The sequence below is a fragment of the Zalophus californianus genome, chromosome 5, assembly GCF_009762305.2.
Source record: "Zalophus californianus isolate mZalCal1 chromosome 5, mZalCal1.pri.v2, whole genome shotgun sequence".
In the NCBI taxonomy this organism is placed as follows: Eukaryota; Metazoa; Chordata; class Mammalia; order Carnivora; family Otariidae; genus Zalophus; species Zalophus californianus.
In genome coordinates, this window is record NC_045599.1 from 56428824 (window position 1) to 56456530 (window position 27707).

Genomic DNA, 27707 nt, shown 5'->3' on the forward strand with positions numbered 1-27707 from the left:
GGCTATTGGTTGGCCGAGCCATGGTGAGAGATGGTGCGGTGCCCGTTCTCCGCCGCAGTAAGAGCTGTGGGAGGTTGTTAAGGCGACCGTTCGTGACGTAGCGCCGTGAGGCCGAGCAGCACCCAGGTGATTGGTTAGACGATCGGACGATCCTCTCTTATTGGTCGTAGGCTCAGCCGGCTCGGAGTGTGCGTATGTCGAAGGTTCCTTCCGCTTCGCGTCTCCGTTGACTGGAGACAGGCGGAGCGCCGGCTCCCGGATTCGGTGGCCTCTAGTGAGATCCGGAGGTGAGGCGGGCGGTGGCAGCGAAGGGGGGCCGGGGCGGCGGGGAGCGGGGCAGTGGTGGGTGGAAGCGGGGTTAGGGCTGGGTTGATGGCGGTTCTCGGGCTCCTCCTGGCCCTGCCGGCAGCTCCTGCGGACCTGGCGGGAGCTGCAGTGGCGGCTTTGCGGGTGTGGCGGCCCGGTTCCACGGAGACTGTAAGGAGACATCCTTGAGGCGCGGCCAGCCGAGTGGCGGCCCGCACCAATGCTGGGGGAGCCCGGCGGCCGGCCTGGGCCTGAGGGGCGGGCGGCGGGCCGGCTTCTTGGCTGCCGTCGTCACCGTCGGTGGGTCGGCGGGGCGTAGCCGCGGTCGCCCGCCCAGTCCGAAGTCGTCGGTGTAGGCTGGCAGTCACGATCATCGGGGCGGAGAGAGTGCCAGGTAGCGTGACCTCGGAAGCCCCTCGATTCGAGAAATGCTGGGGGTGCGTGTGTGTGATGTGCTGGGCCCGCAGCTCGAGGAGAGGCCTCGACAAGGTCTATCAGGTGCAGGCGTTCACGCCCAGGCGCTGCTGTTCGTCAGCACCTTTCTTTAAAGTGATGGGGAAGATTTCCATAAATGCTCCTGACTCACACAGACCCTTGAAAAGAACCGTGGATCTGCAGAGAGGTGCCGGGTCATTTCCAGGAGAGACAAGTTGAGAGGATGCGGAGCCCAATGTAGGGACTTGCCCAAGGACTTCAAGTCTTCTTCTTCTTCTACTCCCCCACCCCCCTCAGTTTTCTTTTTTGTAAGTGTCTTTAGTCTCCTTAGTGCTGATGTAGTTGAGTCCAAACCTGGTAGGTTTTCCGGAATTATTTGGTTTGGGTTAGGAAAGACGTACCTTGGAGGTTCAAATATAGAACAGTCGGTTTCTGTCGTAGGAGAAGGCAGATGTATTCCATCTTAAATGGTCGTCTGAAATATTTCATAGCTTGGTTGAGGGCATGCCGCCTTAGAGTTGGCCCTGAAAAGTCATAAGAAACATTTGTTTCTGGGCTATACTAAATAATCATGCATAATTTCAGCATCTTAATTCAGATAATGTGTTTTTTGCTCATGAATATATTTTACTCTCCATGCAATGAAAGACATTTTCTGATTTAAAGGTAATCTAGCAAAGGCCTGGAGTGTACTATGGGATCGACTGACTGGTTTTTGAGGGCCTGCTGTGTTGTGTCTTCACAGGATTTGTGATAAACTTGGTAGTAAGGACCAATGGGATTTAATAACATGAAGGTTAAAAAAATGTGCAAAGATTAATTATTAACATATGAGGCTCATGTGTGGCATGAGCCTTTCAGGATGAAGTGTGTAATGTGCTCGTGTGTGCTTTTTTAATTCTTGTATGATCTACTTTTTATACCATGGATGGACAACTACATGTATATCAATATCTATCTAGGTTGACCCATATGAAATTGCAGGTATTTGAAATTTGACTTTTTTTTTTTTTTACCTACAAAAGTAGCAGTTTCATATGGTTCCACTTAATACTTGTCTTTGTCAAAGAACTTTGGAGCCCTAGCTTAGTAAGTGAATAAAGAGAGATGTGACTTACAAAAATAAAGATGTGACTTACTCACAAGGGTGTAATAGAATGGGGTGTAGAATCCAGCTTTCCTGATTTCCAGTGCAAGATTTTTTTTCCCCTTAGGATACTAGGTTGAGCAACAGAATGCTAGATCCTGTTGGAACTAAAAATGATACAATGTAAGACATGGTTCTTGTCTTCAAAGAGTCAAAATTTACACAGCATTTAATTTGAGAGCTGTGTAAGGTATAATCAAATGCTAGGATGTATAGTGCAGGAGGAGTGCAGGGTAGGAGGAAGGAGATTGAGTTGGATGCCAAAGCATCCTTTTCTGCAATTGGCTATGGTAGGTGGTTTCTTAACATATTGGACTGGAGTTTGAGGATTCCATTGAATTTAAATCATCTTTTCTTTTGAAGAATCTGTGAAATGTTTGTGGCATATTTCAGTGTGTATAAGCAAGGCATTCATTGCCTATTTAGCTTTTTTTTTTTTAAGTAAAATGTTTTTACTGCAGCATAGCCTGAATAGTGTCCATTGAATTTGCATGAGCTGTCCTATAGCCTGCTAATGCCACTTGCAACTGCTGATGAAGGTGGAAGACTGGATTCTTTGGCACTTAAATACTTTGCATAATCACAGGGAAATGGGTAGGGTGCTTATGAGAAATGAGAAGGTGTACAATTATGGTTACTTTTGACACACCTTGTACGTTCTTTTACTGAGTTTGTATTTCCAAATAGGTGAGCTTCTCTGTGTTTGGGGCTGGTTCACAGAATGATGTGTAATTTTTTTCTGAATGTTGCAAAGAGTTTATACCTAGGAAAGAAATGTCCCAGAATTGACAATGCTACCATGAAATCTTTTAAAGGGACAACATAATGTACCTAATATATAATTATGGGTTAATGATGCTAAACCAATTTGTGATCAGATTGGGGTGTCTTCCTGCTAGCAGCTCAGATTTTAATCGAACTGAATTAACTTTTTAATAGTGAAGAATACATTGACATAATAGGGAATAACCTAAGTTGAGAGTTTTTTTGGCGGGGAGAGAATGTTAGAAATCGTTTTGACCTAGTATTGATATGTATTTTTAGTTGATTCGTTTTCTGGAACATTGATGCTAGTTGATCCTTTAGACCAGTTTGTAGGATTTTGTTTCTTGTTTTTGAATATAAGAAGGATGTTATGTGACAGAAAACTATCCTGAGGGGCGCCTGGGTTGCTCAGTCATTAGCGTCTGCCTTCGGCTCAGGTCATGATCCCAGGGTTTTGGGATCGAGCCCCGCATTGGGCTCCCTGCTCTGCAGGAAGCCTGCTTCTCCCTCTCCCTCTGACCCTGCTTCTCCCTCTCCCACTTCCCCCGCTTGTGTTCCCTCTCTTGCCGTGTCTCTCTCTGTCAGATAATAAATAAAATCTTAAAAAAAAAAAAAAAAAGAAAACCATCCTGAAAATCTAGGCTCTTATGAGGCTTTTGGTTATAATGAAGTGGGATTCAAATCTAAGATATGATTAATACTCTCCAAAGCTTTAAGTCCAAGTCCCTGCTCATTTAATAGAAACTAATTTTGTTATTGTTCATTTCTGGAAACAGTGTATAGACTGTAGCCTCTCTTCCCTACCCCATTCCCCTTTAATATGTTCCCTGAATGCTCTACATTCAGTCTTTAACTGGGGTGGGGAGGTTGGGGGTGTGATAGCAGGTGGGCAGTTATATTTATAGCTTTTTGGCTTAAAGTCATTTTTAGGTCTATTTCAAGATGGGTCAATAAAATACTGTAGTTTATGAGTTTATTTTTAATTAAGCAGGTATTTGTTGAGCAACTGCTGTGTGTGGGTGCAAGGTTCTGGAGGATAAAATGAGGAACAAGACTCAGGGAGGAAGGTTGAAAAAGCATGAATAAACAGGCAGATGCATGCCACATTTATAGAACTTAGTGACTGCCAGCCTTTTAAAACTGAGACCCACAGTAAGTAATACATGTTATGTTGGAACTATACACAGTCATATATATATATATATATATATATATATATATATATATATATATATATTAGTTTCATGAAACATCAGGTTTTAAGAAATAATACCTACTGGGGCACCTGGGTGGCTCAGTCGTTCAGCGTCTGCCTTCGGCTCAGGTCATGATCCCAGGGTTCTGGGATCGAGTCCCGCGTCGGGCTCCCTGCTCTGTGGGAAGCCTGCTTCTCCCTCTCCTGCTCCCCCTGCTTGTGTTCCCTCTCTCGCTGTGTCTCTGTCAAATAAATAAATAAAATCTTTAAAAAAAAATACCTACCTATACTATATTCTTACAGCTATTTTTTTCTATTTTATTTTATTAAACAATGTTTGTTCTTACAAAATTGATTTCATGATTGAATTGATCCAGTGAAAGGTTGTCACCTACAGTGGGCAAGGCAGCTGTCCATTTGGGGCCAGCTGTCCACTTGGTGCAGCTGAAATGGGGAGAACATCGTGTGACACAGTGGGGGATGTTGTTCAGGAATTGCTTTGGTTCCTAAAAGCTACTCTTATTTTCTTTCCCTTAACCCTTTACATAGAGTAATTAACTTTGTTTTTCTTCATTTGTTGCCTTTTAATTTTGTCTTCAATAAATGAGTAATTTTCTTAGTTATTACCATAAACATGAGATTCATTTGAATTCTTGCTAGTGTCTCAATCAGTAGCCTTACTTTTTAAATCTTAATTTGAAATAGATTTTTATGGGTAGTTAAATATGCTTTATTGTAAGCATTAATTTTAGTATAAGAAGACTTACAAGTTCCTGTATTAGAGACCAGTGACTATGTCAGATTTTTTAAAAAAGCAGAATATCAAAATTATTGTAATTTAGCCAACAGACATGAGGAAGTTTAGTCATGGTAGTTACTAGATCAAAATTACCTGTATGTTCTCCAGGGGCGCCTGGGTGGCTCAGTTTGTTAAGCGTCTGACTCTTGATTTCAGGTCAGATGGTGATCTCAGGGTCTTGAGATTGAGCCCTGTGTCAGGCTCCATGCTCAGTGGGGAGTCTGCTTGGGATTCTCTCTCCCTCTCCTTCGGCCCCTCCCCCTCTGCGTGCGTGCCCTCTTTTTCTCTCTCTCTCTCTCTCTCTCTCAAATGATCTTTAAAAAAAAAATTACCTGTATGTTCTGTTGGGAATTTTTGAGTGTCATAGACATCTACTTTGGCCAGCCATCCTCTTTTTCCAGTACTGTAGTGGCATTTTATTAGCTGTAAAATTTGGAAAAGACTTTTTCTCTGGTGACAGCAAGAGTAGGAAGTTTTATTAAACATCATTTTGCTAGTAACATTATGCCATATGTTAGATGGGATGGAAAAGTGTAATGGACCCCTACCTTTGAGGAGGACACTCAACAAGTAGATTGTTTGCTATTTGCCTTTTGTGTAACCAGAATGTGGAGAATATAGAGGGTGCTTATGGACATTTTATACAAGGGTAATTAGAAAACAAATGTGAATAGTTGTTTCTCACTTTTTCCCCCCTGCTTTATTGCTCTTCCTTGGCTCAGATAATATCGTGGGCTGAGATATTTATTTGGTTTCATCATAAATGCTTGAATTCATACAACTTGTAAGAAATAGCTAGTTTTTAAGTTGGTTGCTAGTGACTGATAGAGGATTTAAGTTTTGTGAGTAAAAAAGTAATACCAGAGTCCTCTTATTTTAGTTTTATAATTATTTTACAGAACTAATAAGGAACACTGTCAAATAGTGTTATACGTATGTATAAGACACTGTGCCTACAAAAGTAGGGCTTACAGTGCAAAATCTTAAAATCTTTTCCTAAAAATACAGTAACTGTGTACTGAGTGTTCACACTTGATATTCCTTTCAGGATCCAAGAATTCTGTAGCTACAATGTTGTCAAGACTTTTCCGAATGCACGGCCTTTTTGTGGCCTCCCATCCGTGGGAAGTCATAGTGGGGACAGTGACACTGACCATCTGTATGATGTCCATGAACATGTTTACTGGTAACAATAAGATCTGTGGTTGGAATTATGAGTGCCCAAAGTTTGAAGAGGTTTGTGAAATTAATTTGATATTCACTAAATTTCATTTTCAGTTTCTGAAGAGCATTCATTTCCTTTTAGTGACCATATAATCTAAAAAGTTACAAGCAGGGGCGCCTGGGTGGCTCAGTCGGGTTAAGTGGCTGCCTTCGGCTCAGGTCATGATCCCAGGGTCCTGGGATCGAGCCCCGCATCGTGCTCTCTGCTCAGCGGAGAGCCTGCTTCTCCCTCTCCCTCTGCCTGCTGCTCTGCCTGCTTGTGCGCTCTCTCTGTCAAATAAATAAATAAAATCTTAAAAAAAAAAAAGTTACAAGTAAAATCTTTTAGTATTCATGAACTTACCTCAAATTTCTATTTACTTACGTAGTTTGGAAATACACTTTTTGCCTTTTCTGCATAAAATGAGTGTAATTGACTTTACTTGAGAAAATAATAGCTAACAGAAAAATGATTGGCTTTAAACAGATTGTTTAAAAATTGGATTTAATTTTTGATTTGCATGTTTAATATTTTTATTTGACTTGTATTGTGCCTATATTTATATTATCATGGTAATATACAAACTAATGATACATACAAAATAAAAATTCTTTTAGTTGCTTATTTTATTTTATTTCTTTTTTTTTATAGTTGCTTATTTTAAAAGGTAAAGCTATTGGGATTTTTTTTTCTATCTCTTCCAATAGGATGTGTTAAGCAGTGACATTATAATTCTGACAATAACACGATGCATAGCAATCCTGTATATTTACTTCCAGTTCCAGAATTTACGTCAACTTGGATCAAAATATATTTTGGGTAATCATTTTATACATTTAACTTCTTGTGCTATCAAATTTTTGATTTGCTATGGAAATACATAATTTTGTTTGTTCAAATCATGTATGTGGAAATGTGTATATTGCTTAAACTGCACTGCATGCATTTAGTGATTTCCCAATTGGGAGTAAACATTTTGATATTTAAGATCTTAATCATCGAAAATAATACTTCTTTCAGAATGTTGTAGGGGACTGTACGTTATTATTTTTGTAATAAAGGATGATTTTTTTCCGTTTGAATTTTGTCATTTTAGGTATCGCTGGCCTCTTCACAATTTTCTCAAGTTTTGTGTTCAGTACAGTTGTTATTCATTTCTTAGATAAAGAATTGACAGGCTTGAAGTAAGTATTTAAAACATAAATACACTTTTTTTCAAAATATATTATTAAGAACTGTTCTCCAAGTTATAAAGTATTATAATATATACATTTCAAAAAGTTTATAGGAAATATGGGGAAAATTTTCATGCTGTCATTTAGCTAATGTTAATACCTGTTAATGTTTTGGTATATATCCTTTCCTACTTTTTTTTTTTTTTTTTTACATTTAAACAAAAATTCTGAGAACATATAACTTCTTTATGTCTTTATAACTTCTTTATGCCTAATAATAGTTTATCAACATCTTTGCATGTCCTTAATGCTAAACTAAATTATTTGTATTGGTTGTCTAGTATTCCCCTGGGTGAATATATTGTAGTTCATTTACTTATTCCTCTAGGATTGAATTGTTAGGTTATTTAATTTCATCTATTAATAACACTGTGATGAATGTCTCTGTGGCTAAACTTGTGTTCATATTCATTCTTAGGATATATTCCTAGGAGTGAGACAGTGACTATGTTAAGTTTTTAGGGCTTTTGAGTGCTGTTATTGCCAACTGTCTCTCCAGAAAACTTGTTCAGTTTATCCTTCCACAAATAGTGATTAATGTTTAAAAATTGTATATATTCCACTTTTTTTCCCATGTTGATTCAAGGATATATTTTTTACTTAGGATGATATTTTGCTATAAAATTATCAAAAAGTATTTCTGTGTAAATACATTTACATTTTTAGCATTACAAATATTTTGAGCAATGCATATGTTTAGTTTTGAGGATGTCAAAGAGGAGTGAGTATAAGGTGTACCTTTTAGGCTGCGAAAAGGTATACATACTAAGGAATTGTACAGTATATGAGGCGGTTGTTTTATTTTAGAAAGCATTTTTAAGCCACATTTTTTCCTGTTAAATGTACCTGATCATCTTGATTTTTTTTTTCCAGTGAAGCTTTGCCATTTTTCCTACTTTTGATTGACCTTTCCAGAGCAAGTGCTCTAGCAAAGTTTGCTCTCAGTTCCAACTCACAGGTAAGTATTATTTTTAAGACATGAATGTTAATAGTATTCCTTTCTTTCAGTTTGTTTACATTAATAGGAAGCATTAATAGTTTCTTCATAGTTCAAGATTCAGGATTTGCCCGCAGTTTTAAGTTTACCTGTCAAGTCTTAAGACTGGTCTTCCTAGGTGCCCCAGGAACTGTCCCATTTACCTAACAACTTAATTATAATTCCATAGCTTCTGGAATTTGGAATCTTTCCCATTTTCCTATTGAAGGTTTTAGAAACTAAGGTAGTAAGACTTTTGGATAAGTAAGAGTATCTGCCTACTGAAACCTATCAGAGAACAGGACAGGATGTAATGGAAGAAAGTCTCAGGGTAGATTTATTTCTAAAACTTTAGCATTAACCCTAGCATTATTTTCCATCTAAAGTTTTATCTTGGTGTTCATTAGTCATTTTAAATAAACTAACATTTTTAATAATCTTGCATCAGAGTACCTTAGTATAAAATAGCATGTAATTCTGCCTTGATTATGTATTTGATGGATGTTTAGACCCCTTGAGCATGTTGACAAACATATGGTTTAGGTTTCATAGTATTAACAAGGTCTCAAAAAATTTGCAACTAAGAATGGTCAATAGTAGCCAAATATAAAATGTTATCGTATTTCATTATGTGGTATTTAAATGGCAGGATTGATGCACGCTTCAGAGGAATCTTCCCAAGTAGCATCTCACTTAGTGGAAAGGGAAAGCAGGACACCGTACATGACCTTTTTCTTAATCCTTTGCATCTGGAATGCCTGTTAGTGGTATTACATTGTCTGTTTTACTCTTTGTATGGCAAATTAGATTTTAGTAGAGGCCCTGGGATGCTCTCAACGTTTTTGAAAGTTGTTTTGTACTTTACTCTCATTGATATGTTTGGTCTGTGTTTTAGGATGAAGTGCGGGAAAACATCGCTCGTGGAATGGCAATTTTAGGTCCCACATTCACCCTTGATGCTCTTGTAGAATGTCTGGTGATTGGAGTTGGTACCATGTCAGGTTTGTAAGCAATTTTTAATATATTTTAAAATAAGTTTGTAGATGAAGGGAAAAAGGAACATCTTAGGTTGCATTGATTATTCTTAAATTCTGACTTTAAAAGTCTGACATTACTCTTAAAAGGTTTTAATTGAATGAGTATATGGGTTTATCTGACCTTATGTCTGTCTGCTTTAGTGAAAACTTAGTAGCAGGTTACTGATTTTTCACTAACGCCACCTTCTCTTTCTATGCTCCACTCTTTCGATGACTTTGTAGCGTTTGTGTTTTTTTTTAATTTAGTTTTTAACCAAGATTGTATTCCAAGGTTCATCTGGAAAGCACCTTCCAGTTCCTGCTGTTGCGCAGACTAAATTAGTAACTTGGTTCCTTGTGTTTTAATTGTCATGTAGGAGACAGTGAAGAGTCAGGAGTGGGCCAGATCTAAGTTAGATCCACCTAATAGGCTGGTTGGGATGATTTAATCAGATGGCATGCAGTACATCTTAGCGAGTACCTAGCATTAGTCTCAACACATGTTTCTTACTCCTTAATTGGATAGTAGAGAGTTAGATGTTAAATATCAAACATAGGACTCCATTATATAGGACAAAAATTGTGGCCTGGCATGGAAATTTGCCAGAATGAATATATCATGCTGTTGTTAAGGATTCCTAATCATTAAGACTAGACTTTATGGTTTTCTCAGGGAGCTACCCTTTTTCTAGTCTATTCCTTGGGAGGCCTGGGTGGCTTAGTCGCTTAAGTGTCTGCCTTTGGCTCAGGTCATGATCTCAGGGTCCTGGGATCGAGTTCTGGTTCTCCCTCTGCCTGCTACTGCCCCTGCTTGTGCTCTCTCTCTTTCTGACAAATAGATAAATAAAAACTTCAAAAAAAAAAAATTCCTTAAAATCTACTTTTGAGGTATAGTTTTGAGTTTTGACAAAGATAAAATTATTAAACCACCACCACAATCAAGAAAAATGTTTTTGGTTGGGTGAAAACATACCTATGTGATTTTATTCAAATAAAAGAATATATAGGAAGGTGAAGAAGATTAGCCAGGAACTGACAGTAAGCCATGAAACCAAGGATTATTCATTTGAAATTGATGTGGAAAGTAGGATGATGAATTTTGGCATGCTGGGTCAGAGAAGTAGACAAAGGACATGATAAGATTTATAGTTGGAAATTAGGAGACATATACAGCTATACAGAAATGCTATAATTAGGGATTTGGCTTAGGGTAGAAAAGGACAGGTTTAACACATTAATGAGGAAGTAGCCCTTTGGAAAACCACTAAAAAAGAAAAAAGTCTTAACTTCTTGGAAATACATAGACTGGTGCTGTCTCTTCGTGTAGTAGCCGAGTGGCACGGAGAGACTGTTCCGGGATGGAGTGAGGAAGAATGCAGAGCATATGGCAACAACAGTAGTTACTGTTGTGCATACGGAAACAGCTGATAACTAAGTTGTAAAAGCATTAGTCAAGTATTGTTTCTGCGATCTCAAGTCTGAAAAGATTACATTTGGCTACTATCTAAAGTGTAGGTTGTTCGGAATGCTTTTGTTATATAGCTAGCTGTTTATTCTCTTGAATTTCCACGTTTGAGAGTAATTGCTGTAGATTTTTTTTGAAGTATAGTTGACACGATTCTGTAGAATTTTAAGAACAATACAGTGTATGCTTTCGTTCTATTATTTAGTCAAATGATCTATAATAATGCAAAAATAAAATATACTGTTGAGTTTCTTGTATTCTAGTTAGCAGTTTTGTAACAGGAGGGAATAACTTTTTATTTACATTTCAAAACATTTTTATATTTAATATGAGTGACATCAGGAATATGTTTTATATTCAAGTTTATTTGTAAAGTTGAGGGAATAGAATTTGGTAATCAGAGGTCTTTTTCAGCTCTAAAATTCTGTTACCTTCTATTTGAGAAGATTACCAAGTGATACCTTAAACATTTTATAGTGGAATGTTTGTTAATTTTGGATCTTGAGTTGCCTTTGCACATTATTTAATTTTTCAGATAGATTAGTGAAATTAGCCAAAATTATAAGAACATAAATAGATACAGTAGAGATTATATTGAAATTAGGGTTCAGTAGTACACATAAAGTCTTTATTATGGTACCGTATCAGGAATGGCGTAGCTGGCAGTAAGGTTTACTTTAATAAAAAGTCTTTGGTCCACAGGTGAATTGCTTTTCTGGTAAAGAGTGGAATTGGGTCCTAACTGTGGGAGGTTTGCACATTAGTATAGCCTGGCCTTGTTGTTCTTATTTCCGAAGAGTACTACCATTTCATAAAAGGGGATTATCACACGTATATTTAGGTACAGCAACTGTGCCTGGCATTGTGACGGATTTGAGCCATGGGAGAAGACAGGTTCTCCTTCCTTGAGGGAGCTATTCCTGCTGTGCTGTAAGGCTTGGCATCTTACTGGAAGAAGGAGTTCCTCCTTCTTCCAGTAGATAGCAAAGAGCTTACTCTACTAATATTTTCTTTTCTTAAAGATTTTATTTATTTGAGAGGGAGAGAGAGCACAGGTGGGGCGAGGGTCAGAGGGAGACGCAGACTCCCTGTTGAGCAGGGAGCCTGACCTGGGACTCGATCCCAAGACTCCAGGATCATGACCTGAGCTGAAGGCAGATGCTTAACGACTGAGCCACCCAGGCGCCCACCAATATTTTCTTGTATTTGTCTGCTTAGAGGAAAAGTCCCTGTGATGTATGCTCTATCAAAAATACATGTACTTTACTAATTATACATTTAATTTTTCTCTAACCAGGGGTGCGTCAACTTGAAATTATGTGCTGCTTTGGCTGCATGTCAGTTCTTGCCAACTATTTTGTGTTCATGACTTTCTTCCCAGCTTGCGTTTCCTTGGTTTTAGAGGTAAGAGCAGTGCCTACGTATGGCATCAATAGAAAAGTGATGTTTCTCATCACATCCGTTCACATAGATAAAATCAGTACCTTCTAATGTAACACTGGTTTACTTCATAGCTTTCTCGGGAAAGCCGCGAGGGTCGTCCAATTTGGCAACTGAGCCATTTTGCTCGAGTTTTAGAAGAAGAAGAAAATAAACCAAATCCTGTTACTCAGAGGGTTAAGATGATTATGGTAATTACATAGTTTTCTTCTCCTTTTAGTATCTTTAGTTCCAGTGTCATATTCTGCTTTTTGACTTTTTTCTCTCCTTCCGGTTATCTTTCTACAATTGTCTCTTTCGTTGATGTTCCTCTTCCTTTTTTTTTCTTGTTTCTCATTTCTTTGAGGCTCCTCATCTCTCTCCCCTAAACAGATTTTTGAAGTGCCTCCATTTTATGTCTCTTTGAAAACCTGTTCTTTGCTCTTTGAAAACCTGTTGTTTGCAATGTCTCCAGTAGTTCAGTGGGCCACCGCTTTAGTCACAAGTGTGGGGCTCTCTTTTCATGCTAAGGGGGAGGCCATGGGAGATAGTATCTGGTTATCCAGATGCTAAGGATGAGAAGTTGAGGTTCCGTTGATATGCAGAGGATACATAATTTATAACATTTTATTTCAGTCTCTAGGCTTGGTTCTTGTTCATGCCCATAGTCGCTGGATAGCTGATCCTTCTCCTCAAAACAGTACGGCAGAAAATTCTAAGGTTTCTTTAGGATTGGATGAAAATGTGTCCAAGAGAATTGAGCCAAGTGTTTCCCTGTGGCAGTTTTATCTCTCTAAGTAAGTCACCTGAGACCTGCTTTGTTGGGTATTAATCATAGCACTCGTTGTTACTAAAAGTTAGTTTGTGCCTTTTTTACTTCTGAGTAATAACATTTTAATTTGCTTTCTTTTCTTTAGAATGATCAGCATGGATATTGAACAAGTTATTACCCTAAGTTTAGCTCTCCTTCTGGCTGTCAAGTACATCTTCTTTGAACAAGCTGAGACAGAATCTACACTCTCATTAAAAAACCCTATCACATCTCCTGTAGTGACTCCCAAAAAAGTCCCAGATGATTGTTGTAGACGTAAGCCTGTACTGGTCAGAAATAGCCAGAAAGTCCATGCAGCGGAGGAGGAGACAGGGATAAACAGAGAAAGAAAAGGTGATTTCTTGTTCTCTTTATTTTCTGTTCTTCCAATACTGATTGTCAAGAAGTTGGGTTCATTTTAAAACTTATGTTCACATCCTTCCCACCGTCTCCTGGGACTGGGCTCAGGGTCTCCAGGGTGCGGTGGGAGGAAAGAAAAAACAAAACAAAACGTATGTTCACAGTTACGAGATTCCTTTTGATCTCTTGAACAGTTGAGGTCATCAAACCCTTAGTGGCAGAAACTGACAGCCCAAACAGAGCTACGTTTGTGGTTGGTAACTCCTCCGTACTTGATACTTTGCTGGAACTAGAGACACAGGAACCTGAAATTGAACTTCCCACGGAGCCTCGGCCTAATGAGGAATGTCTGCAGATACTTGGGAATTCAGAGGTGAGGAAAATAAAATTAACTCAAGGTTTGTATTTTTCTTAAGAAAAGGAGGGTTTTTTTGTTTTGTTTTGTTTTTTATTAGAGGAAGGAAGGAAGTCGTAGCTCCTGAGTACCTACTAAATTCTGGGCATTGTGTTGTGTGGTTTGCAGGTAGTGGCCTTGTTTATTTATTGCCCACAACCTTGTGAGATAGTTAGAATTACCTCCATTTTTCAGGGAAGAAAGAGAAAGCTGGGGCTCTGGGAGGCTTAGGTATTTCCCAAAGTAAGACATTTAGGAGATGGAAAGCTCGGACCAAGAGTCCACGGTTTCCTGACCCGAGGTCAGTGCCCTCTGTACTTCATTGGTGTTGGCCAGACAGACAAGCCCACTACTCTGTTCTCGTGAGTTTTGGGGCCTAGAAAAGGCTTAACTCAAAAATGAGCTTCGAAGACAGAAGAAAGGTTTTTTTGTTTGTTTTTTGTTTGCTTTGAAAATAAGCTTGATGCTCACGAGGAAACTTGTTTTCCTTTCTGACATGTGAATGGATGTTCTGAGTCCATTCAGACTTTAGTGTGAATATTGTGTTCCATCCGTATCTACTTAATCTGGTTCATTCTTAATTTATGTGCCCATGAGTGAGAGTAGCATCAGGTCTGTTTTTTTTTCCCACTTTTCCTCGTTCCTCTTAACATGCGTACCGATAATTTGAACTGTCTTGCTTATATACAGGGTTAACAAAATTTAGAGGGTGGGATTCAGAATCTTAATTGCAAATTTTTTTTCCTACGAACTTGACTTGCAAAATTTAGTGTTTTGGTTTTATATTTGTTTAGTGTCATTTTTTATTTTTTTATTTTTATTTTTTTTAAACATTTTATTTATTTGAGAGAGAGAATGAGAGACAGAGAGCATGAGAGGGAAGAGGGTCAGAGGGAGAAGCAGACTCCCCACCGAGCAGGGAGTCCGATGCGGGACTCGATCCCGGGACTCCAGGATCATGACCTGAGCCGAAGGCAGTCGCTCAACCAACTGAGCCACCCAGGCGCCCTGTTTAGTGTCATTTTTTATAAAGAATTTGCTTTCATTTTGATACTCTTATTTCCATACAAATCATCTCCTTTAGAACTCCAGAGTTCTTTGAGTTCTCCTCTACTGAGAACATTGTTTGTATTAAATGCCTTATTTGTTATGAAGAATATGAAATGCACTTCTTCAAGTTTTTTGTCATCCCCTTCCCACCAATCCCTGCCAATTTTTTTGTTTCATTTCTTTAGAAAGGTGCAAAATTCCTTAGTGATGCTGAGATCATTCAATTAGTCAATGCTAAGCACATCCCAGCTTACAAATTAGAAACTCTGATGGAAACCCATGAACGAGGTGTATCTATTCGCCGACAGTTACTTTCCAGAAAACTTCCGGAGCCTTCTTCTCTCCAGTATCTACCGTACAGGGACTATAATTACTCTTTGGTATGTTGTTTTCTTCATTTGGGAAAGTTTGCTTTGAAGCTTTTATTCTTGTAGCTTTACTCTTTAGCTTTTTAGTGTTTTTCTCGACTAGTCTTTTATATGTACATAGCGTATAAAACATTTTTTTCAATCATTTTACTGTAACTTTGTATTCTGTTTATGATTATAGGTCCTAGAAAGGAAAAATATTTTTCCTGTTACTTATATAGTCATATAGTTACTTAGTGATTTTAGGACTTTTACCTACTTCTTTTTTTTTAAGCCCTTATTTATTTATGAGGGAGTGAGAGAGAGTGTGTGTCTGTGTGTGTGTGCGAGCACAAGCAAGGGGGAGCAGCAGGCAGAGGGAGAAGCAGGCTCCCTGCTGAGCAAGGACCCTGGGATCATGACTTGAGCTGAAGGCAGACACTTAACCGACTGAGCCACCCAGGCGTCCCAATACTTTTTAAATACTAGAGAGTAAATTAAAGGGGCGCCTGGGTGGCTCAGTCGGTTGAGCATCCCAACTCTTAGTTTCAGCTCAGGTGGTGATCTCAGCATCATGAGATCAAGCCCTACGCTGGCCTCCATGCTCAGCAGGGAATCCGCTTGAGATTCTCCCAGCCTTTGCCGCTCCCGGCTTGCACGTGTGCCGCCCCCCAAAATGAATAAAATCTTAAAAAAAAAAAGAGTAAATGATTTTGTTGAAAAATACACTTAAGGTTTAAGTTTGAAGAAAATTATTAATGACAAGGGCTGTGTATTTGCAATACAGATTTTCACTTGGTGCCTGACTTTACCTTTTAGGTGATGGGAGCTTGCTGTGAGAATGTTATTGGCTATATGCCCATCCCTGTTGGAGTGGCAGGACCTCTGTGCTTGGATGGAAAAGAATTTCAGGTTCCAATGGCAACAACAGAAGGTTGTCTGGTGGCCAGCACTAATAGAGGCTGCAGAGCAATAGGTGTAAGTTGGCATTTATATATTTGCCTGTTTTAAGATTGGCCCTGAGGCTAGGTAATGAGAAAAGATTTGGGGACAGTCAAGGACACCTTTTGCGACGAGCCGAAGTGTTTGCAGGATTAACGGGCTTCTGTAACATCCTCTGTGTAGCTTGGTGGGGGTGCCAGCAGTCGAATCCTCGCAGATGGAATGACTCGAGGCCCTGTGGTGCGTCTTCCCCGGGCTTGTGACTCTGCGGAAGTGAAGGCCTGGCTTGAGACACCTGAAGGATTCACAGTGATAAAGGAGGCTTTTGACAGTACCAGCAGGTATGGCGGGGGCGGGGGGGGGGGTTGTATATGCATTTATGTTTATTTCAGAGCCAGTGTCATCTTCTGTGATTGGTAAATGTAACTGTTAACATATATTGTCTGCTTCAGGTGACCTAACAAAATATTAACTTGAAGTCTATTTATTCAAAATGAATAATATTTATGCTTGGTTTGGGGGATGTGGGTGGGGACATAATGTTGATCCAAATGAATACCTCCATAGGAGTAAATAGAAAAAAATAGTGTGAGCTACTCAGTTTGTGTGTTGTTTTTACAAGGTTCACTTTGATTATACTGTTACTTTGTCCTAGAAGAGCATTGACTTAGAATTGCCCTAGGGAGGAGTTGCCTGAAAAAGATTTTCCAAGCAGGATAGAAGTAAATATTTGTATAGTAGATTTACTTTGAATACAGAAAATTAAATTTATAAAGAAGCATCATCAGTATAAATGATAGCCCCGTTTTATTTTTTTATTTTATTATTTTTTTTTTTAGAGAGAGCACGTGTGTATTAGTGGGGCGAGGGGCAGAGGGAGAAGGAGAGACTCTCAAGCAGGCCCCATAGTGCATGGAGTCTGACGTGGGGCTCCACCCCAGGACTCTGAGATCATGACCCAAGCTGAAACCAAGAGTTGAACGCTTAACCAACTGAGCCACCCAGGCGCGCCATTGATAGCTCCATTTTAGTTGAAGCTTATATGTTTGTTTAATTATTTATTTATTTTTTGACTTTTAAGGTGTGTCTGTGATGATGGCTGTCTGCAGCAGCTCTCTCTTCTTGTGACATATAAGAATAAGATAGTTGAATTAGTGTTCTAATGTAATGTTTACTTAAAGAAGAAAATACATTTAATAAGTAATCTCCGTGAGCATGCTCTTATGTATAAAATAAATCAGCTGAACTGGATTTTTTAAGATAACTTCCATCTTCTCAAAAAAATAACAAAATAAAAAATCTTTGCTTTTGTTTACAGATTTGCACGTCTACAGAAACTTCATATGAGTATGGCTGGTCGCAATCTTTATATTCGTTTCCAGTCCAGGTCAGGTGATGCCATGGGGATGAACATGATTTCAAAGGTGAGCCTGGATAGACTATATTAGAACTTGCAAGACTGATTGTCCCAGGGGAGGGGAACAGGGTGTCAGGGAGATAAGAGTGGGGAGCAGACTTGCTGTTTATGTCCTTTATTTTTGAATTTTGTTTCGTGTATATATACTACTTACTCAAAGAGTTAATTGATTAAAAGATTTTTATTGAAAGCTAAATATTGATTCATATAACTCATCAGGCATTTTTTTTTTTTAGGTCTTGAAGAGGGTTTATATTTTATTTTATTTTATTTACTTATTTATTTTTATTATGTTCAATTAGCCAGCATGTAGTACATCATTAGTTTTTGATGTAGTGTTCAGCGATTCATTAGTTGTGTATAACACCCAGTGCTCATCACCACACATGCCTTCCTTAATACCCATCACCCAGTTACCCCATCCCCTCCCCCCTCCCCCCTTCTGGAACCCTCAGTTTGGTTCCCAGAGTCTCTCTTGGTTTGTCTCCCTCTCTGATTTCTTCCCATTCAGTTTTCCCTCCCTTCCCCTGTGGTCCCCTGCTATTTCTTGTGTTCCACATATGAGTGAAGCCATATGATAATTGTCTTTCTCTGCTTGACTTATTTCACTTAACATAATCCCCTCCACGTCCATCCATTTCGATGCAAATGGTGGGTAGTCCTCCTTTCTGATGGTTGAGTAATAGTCCATCGTATATATGAACCACATCTTCTTTATCCATTCGTCTGTTGAAGGGCATCTCGGCTCCTTCTGCAGTTTGGCTATTGTGGACATTGCTGCTATGAACATTGGGGTGCATGTGCCCCTTCTTTTCACTACATTATCTTTGGGGTAAATACCTAGTAGTGCAATTGCTGGGTCGTAGGGTAGCTCTATTTTTAACATCTTGAGGAACGTCCATACTGTTTTCCAGAGTGGCTGCACCCAGTTTGCATTCCCACCAACAGTGTCAGAGGGGTCCCCTTTCTCCACAGCCTCACCAACACTTGTTTCCTGTCTTGTTAATTTTTGCCAGTCTAACTGGTGTGAGGTGGTATCTCATTGTGGTTTTGATTTGTATTTCCCTGATGGCTAGTGATGTTGAACATGTTTCCATGTGTCTGTTAGCCATTTGTATGTCTTCTTTGGAGAAGTGTCTGTTCATGTCTTCTGCCCATTTAACTGACTGCATTATTTATTTTTTGGGTGTTGAGTTTGAGAAGTTCCTTGCATATCTTGGATACCAGCCCTTTATCCGTAATGTCATTTGCAAATATTTTCTCCCATTCTGTGGATTGCCTCTTAGTTTTGTTGACTGTTTCCTTTGCTGTGCAAAAACTTTTTATCTTGATGAAGTCCCAATAGTTCATTTTTGCCTTTGTTTCCCTTGCCTTTGGGGACGTGTCTAGCAAGAAGTTGCTGCGGCTGAGGTCAAAGAGGTTGCTGCCTGTGTTCTTCTCAAGTATTTTGATGGATTCTTGCCTCACATTTAGGTCTTTTATCCATTTTTGGTCTATTTTTGTGTGTGGTGTAAGGAAATGGTCCAGTTTCATTCTTCTGCATGTGGCTGTCCAGTTTTCCCAGCACCATTTATTGAAGAGACTTTTTTCCATTGGATATTCTTTCCTGATTTGTTGAAGATTAGTTGACCAAAGAGTTGAGGGTCCATTTCTGGGCTCTCTATTCTGTTCCATGGATCTCTGTGTCTGTTTTTGTGCCAGTACCATGCTGTCTTGACGATCACAGCTGTGTAATAGAACTGGAAGTCAGGCATTGTGATGCCCCCAGCTTTGCTTTTCTTTTTCAACAATCCCCTGGTGATTTGGGTTCTTTTCTGGTTCCATACAAATTTTAGGATGGTTTGTTCCAGCTCTGTGAAAAATGTCGATGGTATTTTGATAGGGATTGCATTGAAAGTGTAGATTGCTCTGGGCAGCATGGACATTTTTGCAATGTTTATTCTTCCAATCCATGAGCATGGAATGTTTTTCCATCTCTTTGTGTCTTCCTCAGTTTCCTTCATAAGTGTTCTGTAGTTTCTAGAGTACAGATTCTTTACCTTTTTGGTTAGGTTTATTCCTAGGTATCTTACGGTTTTTGGTGCTATTGTAAATAGAATCGATTCCTTAATTTCTCTTTCTTCAGTCACATTGATTAGTGTCATCAGGCATTTTTTTTTTTAAGATTTTTTATTTATTTATTTGAGAGAGAGAGAGAATGAGAGATAGCACAAGAGGGAAGAGGGTCAGAGGGAGAAGCAGACTCCCCGCTGAGCGGGGAGCCCGATGGGGGACTCGATCCCAGGACTCCAGGATCAAGACCTGAGCCGAAGGCAGTTGCTTAACCAACTGAGCCACCCAGGCGCCCCAGGCATTTCTTGAATAGTATTTGTATTTGATATGTTTAATTTAGATTTGGCATTGTATGTGTTCTGGGTCTACTCAAAAGGGCTGGGACAAATCTTGGGGTTAGTGCTTCTTAACGTTGTCCTATAAGCCTTAAAAGCTCACCTCTTCTAGAGACCCCAAGACTTGTATGTAAGAGGCCAAGTTCATTTGTATAATCCATTTATTTTAATTATTTTCTTATTAGAAGATTGTGTATGGCTTACATTTTATTCTACTGATATTTGTTATTTACAAATATTCGCAAATGTGTTAAAGTCAATTAGGTTAGCAGAATTTATTTTGTGGTTTACCTGTATATGAGGACTGTTTGAAAAGAAAGAGGATAGTGACTAAATATGTAGCTTTTAAAAGTTCTTAAAAATAAACAGTACAATGGCTCCTCAAAAAATTAAAAAGAATTATGATCCAGCAATTTCACTTCTGGGTATTTACCCAAAATAATTGAAAAGAGGGTTTCAGAGACTTATTTGTACAGCCATGTTCATGGCAGCATTATTCACAATAGCCTGAAGGTAGAAGCAACCTAAGTGTTCATGGACAGATGAATGGATAAATGTGGTGAGTACATAAATGGGGTATTACTAAACCCTAAAAAAATAGGAACTTATCACATATGCTAAATGAACTTTGAGGATCACTTGCTAAGTTAAATAATCTGGTTAACAAAAAAGACAAATACTATGCAAAATTACACTTATGAGGTACCCTAGAGTAGTTAAATTCATAGAGAAAGGAAGTGGAAGGGTGGTTACCAGGGGTTGAAGAGAAAGGAAATAGGGATTTGCTGTTTAATGGGTTTGGAGTTTCAGTTTTGTAAAATGAAAAGAGTTCTGGAGATGGGCTGTACCACAGTGTGGATGTACTTAACACTACTTACCTATACACTTAAAAATAGTTAAGATGGTAAGTTCTATGTCACATGTGTTTTAACCACAAGTAAAACACATTTTTTTTTAATTGCCAGTAAGTATGTTTTCGGTTATTGAGGTACGAGTTGGTAATTGAGTTAATTTCACTTAATTGGAAGTCTTGTTTACATTTTTGTAAGGTTAATCCCGATGACTTTTATTTACAATAGAATTTACTTTTATGTCTGACTTCTCTTTACTGACTTGGTAACTTGGGCTTTTGGGTAACACTTGAATAACTGGAAGAGGTAATTTATTACACATCGATCATGGGTTGAGTTACTCCCAGTGACATGATTACGAGTATTAATATTCTGAGTATTTTTAAATTCATTTTTAAATTAAATTTAATTAAAAAATTTTATTTAAATTCAACTTAGTTAACATATACTGTATTATTAGTTTCGGGGGTAGAATTTAGTGATTCATCAGTTGCATATAACACCCAGTGCTCATTACATTAAGCGCCCTCCTTAAGGCCCATCACCCAGTTATCCCTCTCCACCCACCTCCCCTCCAGCAACCCTCAGTTGTGTTTCCTAGAGTTCAGCCTCTCTTATGGTTTGCCTCCCTCTCTGTTTTATTTTATTTTTTCCTTCCATTCCCATGTTCATCTGTTTTGTTTCTTAAATTCCACATATGAGTGAAATCATACAGTATTTGTTTTTCTCTGATGGACTTATCTTGCTTAGCATAACACCCTCTAGTTCCATCCATGTCATTGCAAATGGCAAGATTTCATTCTTTTTGATGGCTGAGTAATATTCCTGTGTGTGTGTGTGTGTGTGTGTGTGTGTGTGTGTACACACACCACATCTTTATCCATTCATCTGTTGATGGACATCTGGGCTCTTTCCATAGTTTGGCTATTATGGACATTGCTGCTATAAACACTGGGGTGCATATACCCCTTCGGATCACTACATTTGTATCTTTTGGATAAATACCTAGTAGTGCAATTGCTGGGTCATAAGGTAGCTCTATTTTTAACTTTTTGAGGAACCTCCATACTGTTTTCCAGAGTCGCTGTACCAGCTTGCAATCCCACCAACAGTGTAGGAGGGTTCCTCTTTCTCTGCATTCTCGCCCATTTTTTTTTTAAAGATTTTATTTATTTGAGAGAGAGAATGAGAGATAGATAGCACAAGAGGAAAGAGGGTCAGAGGGAGAAGCAGACTCCCTGCTGAGCAGGGAGCCCGATGTGGGACTCAATCCCGGGACTCCAGGATCATGACCTGAGCCGAAGGCAGTCGTTTGACCAACTGAGTCACCCAGGCGCCCTCTCACTGAGGTTTTGATTTGTATTTCCCTGATGCCAAGTGATGTTGAACACTTTTTCATGTGTCTGTTGGCCATTTGTATGTCTTCTTTTGAGAAGTGTCCATGTCTTCTGCCCATTTCTTGACTGGCTTTTTTGTTTTTTGGGTGTCGAGTTCTTTATAGATTTTGGAGAGTAGCCTGATCTGATAAGTCATTTGCAAATATCTTCTCCCATTTTAATGTTCTCATTATATTCTCATGTATATCCCTGTTCATCAGTGACTACAAAGAACTTTGTTTTCATTCCTAGAAAGAAACAGTAGGAGTCTATACCTGACTGAGAACTTCATGGCTGTGATGGCTAATAAAGCTGTTTTTATTTTATGCTCACTTTCTTGTATTTAGAAATATTATAGTTATTGTACTTATTAGTATTAGCTACAAATAAAGCTTCTGATCTATGCATTTTAATTTTATGTGTTGTTGACAGGGCACAGAGAAGGCACTTTCAAAGCTTCATGAGTATTTCCCTGAAATGCAGATTCTAGCAGTTAGCGGTAACTACTGTACCGACAAGAAACCTGCTGCTATAAATTGGATAGAGGGAAGAGGAAAGTCTGTGGTTTGTGAAGCTGTCATTCCAGCCAGGGTTGTCAGAGAAGTGAGTGACTAGATGATTATTTTATTTTGTTAATCTTTAATTGGGTTAAGGATTGGGGAAAGGAATATTAACATTTTAAGTAAAGCTTAATATATGGGTGTGTTCTATGTTAAAGATGAGTGTTGTATCTTGCCCATCTGTGTGTGGTATTCACATGAACAAACTTGACTGATACTCTTTGTTGAGGACAAGGCTTAAGTGGGGCCATATCTAAACTCTCTTGCTTTACCGAAAGATAGATCTAGGTAGTGTGCCCTGAATCTTCTGGTGGAACATGTAAAATGTCCACACCTCTGTTTGCTAGGTATTAAAGACTACGACAGAAGCTCTGATTGAGGTCAACATTAGTAAGAATCTGGTGGGCTCTGCCATGGCCGGGAGTATTGGAGGCTACAATGCGCACGCGGCGAACATTGTAACTGCCATCTACATTGCCTGCGGACAGGTGAGGGCTCAGCCTCCACTCCTCTTCTCTTTTGTACTTCTAAGGAAGAGAAGTTCTATACTTTTCCTTTTTATTTTTTTCAGGATGCAGCACAAAATGTTGGTAGTTCAAACTGTATTACTTTAATGGAAGCAAGTGGTCCCACAAATGAAGATTTATATATCAGTTGCACCATGCCATCTATAGAAATAGGAACTGTGGGTGGTGGGACCAACCTGCTCCCTCAGCAAGCCTGTTTGCAGGTATGACACCTCAGCCCCAAAGTCGGTTGACCTCAAGCCTAGTTCTGACTTCCTGGGATTCTCTATTTCTGCCTGACATCTTCTCAATCACCTGTATTTTAGCTGGTCTTTTCATTCTTTTGCTTCTCACGCCAGCCTAATCTAGTGTGTCCAAGTAAGCATGCTGAGGCATATGCTTAGTAAATTGAGAAAGTAGTTTAAGAGAGCGAGTGAATGTTCATCTACACTGAGTAAGTGCCCTGCAAACCAGGTTGTGGATGTTATGTGTACTGTGGTCTCTCTTGTCAGTACTGGCTATCAAATCTTGGAAACTGAGTATTTTTGCTGGGGTCTGGTTCTACTCTGATGCCATTGTAGTTGCCCTTATTTCAGTTGGTAGAGAAGGAAGTTGTTGCCATGACTTTAAGGGTGAGTCCTGCTGTGTCTGTCCCTGGCTGCAGATGCTTGGCGTTCAAGGAGCATGCAAAGACAATCCTGGGGAAAATGCCCGGCAGCTTGCCAGGATCGTGTGCGGTACAGTAATGGCTGGGGAACTGTCACTGATGGCAGCGTTGTCAGCCGGACATCTTGTCAAAAGTCACATGATTCACAACAGGTAAGACTTAAAGATCTATATAACTTGTTTTCCCTATACTTAAGATCTGCAGTACAAAGACCTACTATGCAGGTACAGTAGTCCTAACTTAAAATTCTGCATTCTTGGTATTTTGTATATCTCTACTTTGTCTTTTTCTGCCCTAGGTCAAAGATAAATTTACAAGACCTTCAAGGAACTTGCACTAAGAAGGCTGCTTGAATAGCCCAGCGGCTCTGAACTAAAACATGGGCGTTGGGTTCTAAAGGACTAACATAAAATCTGTGAATTAATAAGCTCAATGCGGTGTTATGTTGAGGATGAATAGACATGATCTGTGAGCCAACTGCTTGGTGTTTGGCTGTTTCTGAAAGGTCTGAGATCCTTCTTTCCATGCAGATTTCTCAGATCTAAAAATAGTATAGTACTTTACATGCTGTGCTCTGGAAGGATCTCAACATGAATACCATGCTTTAAGGCATCCACAGATGGTAATCTACAGCTCACTTCTGAAAGAGAATACAGGCTGGAAAAAAGTGTTTTCTTTTGATGAAATCCATGGAGCTCGTGATGATCAGTGTGAGATTGACCCTCTCCATCCTCCCTTCCCCTCTGGTTGAAAATGGATTTTTAAATTATACTCTAGCTGACAAACTGATTTCATAGTTAATTTATTAAGTCTGGGTTATAGGACTTTAAGAGATAAGAGCTAAGTTTATTTTTTTGTAAACTAATACTTCATTTGGTGCTGGTCTATTTTGATTTTTTTTTAGGGGGGTAGCCATTGTGATTCTTCAGGAGGGGACTTCCTTTCTTCAAGGGAAGAATTACTCTTATTCCCCAACTACTGAATTATGTGCTAAGCAGTGCTGAATTGTTCTCTGTCAAGAAAACAAATCACTGCATTAATCTCTGCGGACTGTTTATTCAGAGAGGCCTTTTGTCTAAGTATAAATGTCTAGATTGCTAGAACGTATCTTCTAGCGTAAGGCTTTAAGGAACAGTTTTGCATTCTTTGTTAAAGATACAAGAGCTTTTAATATCGCCTAGACAAAGGTGACTCTCTTCCTCAAGAACGTATAAGTCTGTGACCTCTCAGAGCTCAGAGGGTGGAAAACAGGTTTGAAAGAAAAATACCATTTCTCTAAGCCAACTTTAATTACTTAAAAGACAACTGAATTTATTTAGTGGAAAAACCTAGGTGGGTTTTTGTAAAGAACTGTATCAAATCTGTATATGTTGTAATAAAGCTGCTTCTGCTAGGAGTTTACTGAAAGTGTTAAAGAAATAAAAAAAAAATCAACTTGTATACTGATAAAACATTCTAAGCTTGGGCCAGAGAAGATAGTTTTCTTTAATGTTGTCCAGGAAACCCTGGCTTGCTCATTGAGCCCATTGAAAGGGAAATCAGCTTTCAGAGCCAGTGAAGGTGCCACGTGAATGGCCCTGGAGGAGAGTGCTTCGTTCCTGCGGCCAGGAGGTTGGAGACTGAAACATTCACACAGGGCTCTTTGATAGACCCATAAAAGCTCTTAGCTTCCTCAGGGGGGTCAGCAGAGTTGTTGAATCTTCATTTTTTTTTTTAATGTGCAAGTTTTGTATAAATAATAAAGAACTCCTTATTTTATATTACATCTAATGCTTCAAGTGTTGGTCTTGGAGAGAGAAGATGGACTCTGAAGAACGTTCCAGGAATGCCGTGGCAGCATGGAGAGCCTCTGAGTGATTGTGTCTGCAGTACTGTTGTGGGAGGATTGACCTTTGCTGTTGTATGTAAAGTTTAAATTGCTCTGTTGTGACTTTGAGCCAGTGACTTCTTATTTATCTGAACTTTTCATGGAAGTGGCAGTGAAGTGTGAGTCTTTATTCTGGTGACTGTAACCAATATTGTCTTGCTAAATTAATGTTTTGTACAATTACTAAATTGTATACATTTTGCTATACTTTTTGCTCAGTTCCAGTAAATTATGAAAAGGAAAGTAATGCTGTTCAGTGTAAGCAGTAACCTTTTCTTTTGTTTGGATTGCCCCTTGGCCTGAGGCCCAGGAAGCTTGAAATCAAGTCTGGCCAGAGTGGTAACCTAATAACTCCTCTGAGTGTCCTGTGACCATTTATCATTTTCCGTTATATGCTCCCAATTCCTACGACGTTAATGGCAGGCTAGTGTTGTATGTGTATTAAAATAACTTTTTTTTTACTCAAGAGAATTTGATTAGTTCAGCTTTATCTCATCTCAGCTGGACTACTTTTGGATCTGGGGGCATGAGGGTTGGTTGAGAGGAAGAGGGCATAAAGACCGGCAGCCAAAACCAAACGGCTGTTTGTTGGGCATTGAAGCTGCCTCAGCTTCCGTGGGGAGTAAATCTTAGCACAGCTGGAGCTGGCCTCTTTAAAGGCTGACTGCCCTCCGCTATATTTAGAAGTGAAAGGTGTGTGTGAACCACTTAAGAACCAAGACCCAGACACTAGAAAATCCGTTTGAATTTGTCTCCTGAAGTGACATGTCATCACGTGTGGACAGGTGACAGTGGAGAGTTTGCATGCCCTTTTCTGCTTGGGGGACACAGGTCAGGATTTTCTTCATCTTAGGAGAGGACAGAGAATTACATTGAAAGGAACGTCTCATGTGAAAGGGTCTGAGTTCAGACAAGAGGACACAGAACAGCAAAACACATCAGTACGAATCCACTGTGTGCGTAAGGTTGAAATAAGAGCGGTAAACTCGTTATAGAATGGTTTTTAAATACTAATGTTTTTCCGAAAGTATCTGCTATGGATAAGACTTGAATTTATTAACTTTACCCAGTTAGCAAAGATAATTAACGAATAACCTCTGCACTGGAAGCTGAGAGGATCGCAAATGATTTCGTTTACAATTCTATTTTAACAGATTACTTTTTCATCGTGATGTACATGGAACCTGCCACCCCCTTTTTCTCTTTTCCTCCCGAGCAGGTTTGAGAGCCACTGACGGAGGCACGGGCACTCTTGTGTCAGGAGCTGAGACATTTTCAAGCAGCTGCTCCCTAAGGCCAGTGTTAGAGCCTTGTGCTAACAGCTGGCCTCAGGAGGCAGAACACGAGAGTGTTTTCATCCAGTGGTTCTCCCACTTCAGTGTGCAGCACACACCTGGAGGACTTGTCACAACACAGATTGCCGGGCTCTGCCCCCAGGGTTTTCGTTCTCTTGCTCTGGGCTGGGCCAGGACGTGAGCAGTTACATTAATGTTGCCGCTGCTCTAACAGTTTCAGATCTCACTCTGAGGTGCCTGGCATTCCTGTGAATGAGGGTATTAGAAAATTGTTGATTCAGAAGCACACAGCTGGAAAACACCTATGGAGGGACCAAGTACTGGTTAATAAGACTTAATTAGAATGGATCCTAGAATTAATTTCGTTAATATACCTAACCTACTAGAAGAGTGCGTTACTTGGATTTGGTGAGACACGCCTCCCCCCCCCCCAACAATAAAGTGTCCACATCTCCAGTGTTAGCAGCCTATTTGCCTCACTCTCCTCCCCCTTGGTCCCTGCTCTCTCCGAAGGGGCCAAGAGTGGGGGGGGGGGGAAGGAAAAGAAACAGGTGTGTTTTAAAAGAGGTTTGCAACTACCACTATCTACTCACTAGCCTCACCTCGCTGACCTTGTAGCCCCAAAGTTTGACTTCTTTGTAGTTTAACTTCTGAGGATTGCAGCCCTGGAGTGAGCAGGATTACTCAGCAAGAAGCTGATTTGACAGACCACTCTAATTGGTTAATTCTGAAGCCAGTTGTCAGCAAGCATAAAGGGAGAAGGGCCTTGTGCCAGGTGCCAACACAGAGTACCTCCTGTGTTTTGTTGAGGCAACTCTTAGCAAGAAAGCACAAGGAAGTAATCAAATTAGAAGGGCTGTAGTCATCTACCCTATGTTGATTATGGAATTCCTTTGCTTTCCTGTCACTTGAAAT

At 39.5% G+C, this 27707-nt stretch overlaps 1 protein-coding gene across 3 annotated transcripts; it reads left to right on the forward strand.

Moving 5' to 3' along the window:
- The first annotated feature begins 176 nt into the window (after nt 1–176).
- Nucleotides 177–27035, forward strand: HMGCR (3-hydroxy-3-methylglutaryl-CoA reductase). 3 transcript variants are annotated; one of them, XM_027605386.2, is made up of 20 exons: nt 177–287; nt 5696–5883; nt 6559–6670; nt 6948–7035; nt 7960–8044; nt 8958–9063; nt 11841–11947; nt 12058–12174; nt 12599–12759; nt 12880–13127; nt 13328–13506; nt 14763–14957; nt 15744–15902; nt 16050–16207; nt 17185–17290; nt 22330–22500; nt 22805–22945; nt 23029–23187; nt 23628–23782; nt 23929–27035. In XM_027605386.2, the coding sequence occupies exons 2-20, from the start codon at nt 5719–5721 to the stop codon at nt 23981–23983; spliced, it is 2667 nt and encodes an 888-aa protein (XP_027461187.1). In that variant the 5' UTR covers nt 177–287; nt 5696–5718; the 3' UTR covers nt 23984–27035. The 3 variants fall into 3 exon arrangements, with proteins under 3 accessions (XP_027461187.1, XP_027461189.1, XP_027461186.1); XM_027605388.2 differs by lacking the exon at nt 177–287 and adding an exon at nt 572–700; XM_027605385.2 differs by lacking the exon at nt 177–287 and adding an exon at nt 3697–3805.
- The last annotated feature ends 672 nt before the right edge of the window (nt 27036–27707 follow it).

Coding starts and splice junctions, on each gene's coding strand:
- HMGCR (XM_027605385.2), top strand. CDS start 3,748: ATGCATGCCACATTTATAGAACTTAGTGACTGCCAGCCTTTTAAAACT. Junction 14,958..15,743: donor GGGACTATAATTACTCTTTG/GTATGTTGTTTT, acceptor TTTACCTTTTAG/GTGATGGGAGCTTGCTGTGA. Junction 23,783..23,928: donor AGTCACATGATTCACAACAG/GTAAGACTTAAA, acceptor TTTCTGCCCTAG/GTCAAAGATAAATTTACAAG.